This window comes from Rhinopithecus bieti, unplaced genomic scaffold (assembly GCF_001698545.2).
Source record: "Rhinopithecus bieti isolate Rb0 unplaced genomic scaffold, ASM169854v2 scaffold_38981, whole genome shotgun sequence".
NCBI lineage: Eukaryota > Metazoa > Chordata > Mammalia > Primates > Cercopithecidae > Rhinopithecus > Rhinopithecus bieti.
The window spans coordinates 255,070-260,069 of NW_016819573.1; the positions used below are offsets into that span (position 1 = coordinate 255,070).

Here is a 5,000-nt window from a genome sequence, read left to right on the forward strand (position 1 = left end):
CCAGGATGGTCTCGATCTCCTGACCTCGTGATCCGCCCGTCTCGGCCTCCCAAAGTGCTGGGATTACAGGCTTGAGCCACCGCGCCCGGCCTCGAACTCTTAACCTCAGGTGATTCGCCCACCTTGGCCTCCCAAAGTGCTGGGATTACAGGCGTGAGCCACTGCGCCTGGCCTTGCCTTATGATTTTCTTTTCTTTTTCTTTTCTTTTTTTTTTTGAGACAGAGTCTTGCTCTGTCGCCAGGGCTGGAGTGCAGTGGCCGGATCTCAGCTCCCTGCAAGCTCCGCCTCCCGGGTTTACGCCATTCTCCTGCCTCAGCCTCCCGAGTAGCTGGGACTACAGGCGCCCGCCACCTCGCCTGGCTAGTTTTTTGTATTTTAGTAGAGACGGGGTTTCACTGTGTTAGCCAGGATGGTCTCGATCTCCTGACCTCGTGATCCACCCGTCTCAGCCTCCCAAAGTGCTGGGATTACAGGCTTGAGCCACCGCGCCTGGGTGATTTTCTTAATAACATTTTCTTTTCTTTAGCTTACTTTATTGTAAGAATACAGTAGACGGGGCATGGTGGCTCCAACATGTAATACCAGCACTTTGGGAAGCCAAGGAGGGCAAATCGCTTCAGCTCAGGAGTTCGAGACCAGTCTGGGGAACATAGCGAAACTCTCTCTCTACAAAAAAAAAATAGAAAAATTAGCCCGGTATAGTGGCATGTGCCTGTGGTTGCAACTACTTGGGAAGCTGAAGTGGGAGATTTGCTTGAGCTGGAAACGTGGAGGTTGCAGTGATTGGAGATTGCACCACTATACTCCAATCTGGGTGACAGAGTAAGATCCTGTATCAAAATAATAATAATAATAATAATAATAATAATAATAATAATAATATAGTATATGATACATGTAACATTCAAAATAGGCTGGATGCAGTAGCTCATACCTATAATCATAGCACTTCAGGAGGCTGAGGTGGGTGGGTTGCTTGATCCCAGGAGTTTGAGACCAGCCTGGGCAACACAGTGAAATCCCACCTCTATAAAATAAATTTCAAAATTAGCCAAGCATAGGCCTGTAGTCCCAGCTACTCAAGAGGCAGAGGAGGAAGGATCAGTTGAGCCCAGGAAGTCAAGGCTACAGTGCACTATGATAGTGCCACTGTACTCCAGCCTAAGTGATAGAGCAAGACCCTGTCTGGAAACAAAACAAAAACCAAAAAAACATACAAAATGTGTGTAACTGACCATTAAAGTTATCAATAAGGCTTCTGGTCAACAGAAGGCTATTAGTAGTTAAGGTTTTGGGAAGTCCGAAGTTGTATGCAGGCCGCAGGCCAGGCACAGTGGCTCACGTCTATAATCCCAGCACTTTGGGAGGCCAAAGTGGGTGGATCACTTGAGGTCAGGAGTTCGAGACCAGCCTGGCCAACATGGTGAAACCCCGTTGTCTAATAAAAAGACAAAAATTAGCTGGGCGTGGTGGCATGCACCTGTAAACCTAGCTAGTCATGAGGCTGAGGCAGAAGAATCACTTGAACCCAGGAGGCAGAGCTTGCAGTGAGCCAAGATCGTGTCACTGTACCCTAGCCTAGGCAACAGAGGGAGACTCTAACTCCAAAAAAAAAAAAAAAAAGAAAAGAAAAGTTATATACAGATTTTCAACTAGGAGAGGGGGTAGCACCCCTAAACATGATTTTGTTCAGGTGTTAACTGTATAAAATTTTTCAACACTAATATAGTGATTAAAAATGAGACTCTGGGCTGGGCGTGGTGGCTCATGCCTATAATCACAGCACTTTGGGAGGCTGAGGTGGCTGGTTCACGAGGTCAGGAGATCGAGATCATCCTGGCTAATGCGGTGAAACCCCATCTGTACTAAAAATACAAAAAAAAATTAGCTGGGCGTAGTGGCGGGTGCCTGTAGTCCCAGCTACCAGGGAGGCTGAGGCAGGAGAATGGCGTGAACCTGGGAGGTGGAGCTTGCAGTGAGCCGAGAAGGCGCCACTGCACTTTGGGTGGTGGAGCAAGACTCCATCTCAAAAAAAAAAAAAAAAAAAAAAAAAAAAGAGAGACTCTGGAAACAAATTTTTTGGGTTGAGATTCCAACTCTACTACTTGTTAATTATATACCTTCTCTGTGCCTTAATTTGCTCGCCTGTTGAATGGAATAATAGTATCTATCTCACAGGGTTATACGGAATAAGTTGATCCGTCCAAAGCTCTTAAAATAATGCCTCATACAAGCCAGGCATGATAATGTGCACCAGTAGTCCCAGCTACTTGGGAGGCTGAGGAGGGTGGATCACTTGAGCTCAGGAGTTCAAGACTAGCCTGGGGAACACAGTGAGATCCTATTTCAAAAAAAATGCAACGAACCAAACAAAAAAACCCCAAAACCAGTGTCTGACTCAAAACTTAATAAATGTCCATTTTAATTTTATTATTATTTAATAATGCAGTAGGAGGGAAGAGACTAAAGATATTTACAAATCCTAGGAATTAAGTAAAGAGATTGTCGATTTACCAATTATTCCAAATTGTCATATGGTTATTTCCAAATTTCAGACTAGGAACAACACTCTTCTTATTATCTCCTCTGGCAGAGCTTACCTTATCTCTAGCACAAATACGCAACTCATTGCCTACTTCACAGACACGGGCAAACTTAATGAAGCGCTTGTAATCAAAATTATTTTGGATTCCAAGATGATGGCAGTCCCTAGAAGGATTCCAAAGCAGAGATATGAAATTTTTCAACAAGGAAGCTGTACCTTAAATAGTAATACTAAATTTATATAAATATTTTAGCCAACTTTTCAGAAGTGTTCAGTGCATACCTGGCAAAATAATCCCATTTGTCCACATCAATGCCATTTCTTTTATTAGACACTATCTCATAAAGGAAGCTTTTCCTTTCAGGACGCCCTTTATATGGCCACTGGAAGGCAAGAAAACCCACTGAAAGTTTTAGGACAGGCACCAAATCTATTTATAATCAAAGCAAAGCCATTTTATTAATCTGTAAATTATAAACAGATACCTGACTGGGAATATAAGATAAACTAGAAGGTTCTGTTCCTTCTTCCACTTCATTTCAAAACTAGTAGAAAGGGAAAAGAAATGCTAAGGTATATGATACCTTATTGTTACCACATTTTCTTTTATTGTGCCACTGAAAAGATCTCAAGTGTATTACATTTCCCAAAACCAACAACAACTGTGTTTTCTTGGTTTATAAACCAAGTTTTTGAAAAATATAAAATCTAGGCCAGGCGCAGTGGCTCACGCCTGTAATCCCATCACTTTGGGAGGCCGAGGAGGGCAGATAACGAGGTCAGGAGTTCAAGACCAGCCTGGCCAAGATGGTGAAACCCCGTCTCTACTAAAAATACAAAAATTAGCCAGGCTAGGTAGCAAATGCCTGTAATCCCAGCTACTTGGGAGGCTGAGGTAGGAGAATCACCTGAACTCAGGAGGTGGAGGTTGCAGTGAGCTGAGGTTACACTACTGCCCTCTAGCCTGGGCAACACAGCAAGACTCCGTCTCAAAAATAAATAAATAAATAATATAAAATCTAATAATAAACTAATGATGCTTGAATTCATGCATTAAAATAGTACTATCTTTCAAAGTAGCTACACACCTAGTCTAAATAATATGCATTGTTGAATGCATTCTTTGAGCTCAATTTTTTTGAAAATAGGATATTTGCTACAAAACCCATCTCTTTATTTTATTTTATTTTTTTTTTGAGACGGAGTCTCGCTCTGTCGCCTGGGCTGGAGTGCAGTGGCCGTTCTCAGCTCACTGCAAGCTCCGCCTCCCGGGTTTATGCATTCTCCTGCCTCAGCCTCCGAATAGCTGGGACTACAGGCGCCCGCCACCTCGCCTGGCTAGTTTTTTGTATTTTTTAGTAGAGACGGGGTTTCACCGTGTTAGCCAGGATGGTCTCGATCTCCTGACCTCGTGATCTGCCCGTCTCGGCCTCCCAAAGTGCTGGGATTACAGGCTTGAGCCACCGCGCCCGGCCATCTCTTTATCTTATACTGTAAGTACACTTGTATATATTTGAGGAAACAACCCTAAAAGTCTCAGGGGGAAATTATTTTCCAACTTTATTTTTAATTAAAAAAATACAAAAGATCAAAAAGGAAACAAAACAGATTTTCCATTGAACCAGTTCAACTTTTTTGTAGATCTTCATATATTTAAATATTTCAAATGTAATTTTTTTTTTTTTTATTTGGAGACAGGGTATAGCTCTGTTGCCGAGGCTGGAGTGCAGTTGCACAATCACAGATCACTGCAGGCTGCCTCAGCCTCCCAAGCATCCGAGACAACAGGCATGAGACAGGGTTTCAGTATGTTACCCAGGCTGATCTCAAACTCCAGGACTCAAGTGATCCTCTCATCATGGCCTCCCAAAGTGCTGCGATTACAGACATGAGCCACTGAGCCTGGCCAAATATGTTCATTTTAATGGCTAGATGAAACATACACATTTACATTCCAAACAAAATTACTTTAGGCTTCTATATAAAATACTGCAGGCCAGGTATGGTGGCTCACGCCTGTAATCCCAGCACTTTGGGAGGCCAAAGTGGGAGAATCACTTGAGCCCAGGAATTCGAAACCAGCTTGGGCAACATAGTGAGACCACATCTCTAAAAAAAATTTTTTTAAATGAATAAAATACTGCATATATATTCACTAAAAAATAATTTATGGCCGGGCACAGTGGCTCACGCCTGTAATCCCAGGACTTTGGGAGGCGGAGATGGGTGGATCACCTGAGGTCAGGAGTTTGAGGCCAGCCTGGGCAACATGGTGAAACCCCATCTCCACTAAAAATCCAAAGATTAGCTGGGCGTGGTGGCACACACCTGTAATCCCAGCTACATGGGAGGCTGAGGCAGGAGAATTGCTTGGGCCTGGGAGACGGAGGTTGCACTGAACTGAGATCGTGCCACTGCACTCCAGCCTTGTTGACAGAGTAAGACTCAAGAAAG

The 5,000-nt window shown here is 43.5% G+C and overlaps 1 protein-coding gene across 1 annotated transcript in view; it reads right to left on the minus strand.

Annotated features, from left to right (window-relative positions):
• Positions 1-5,000, minus strand: part of SAMHD1 (SAM and HD domain containing deoxynucleoside triphosphate triphosphohydrolase 1) — a 60,163-nt gene that overhangs the window by 25,337 nt on the left and 29,826 nt on the right. Inside the window, exons 8-9 of the mRNA XM_017859095.1 lie at positions 2,829-2,929; positions 2,602-2,710 (exon numbers count right to left, since the gene is read on the minus strand). Of these exons, the coding sequence (XP_017714584.1) occupies positions 2,602-2,710; positions 2,829-2,929 (210 nt within the window). The remainder of the gene's footprint in view (positions 1-2,601; positions 2,711-2,828; positions 2,930-5,000) is intronic.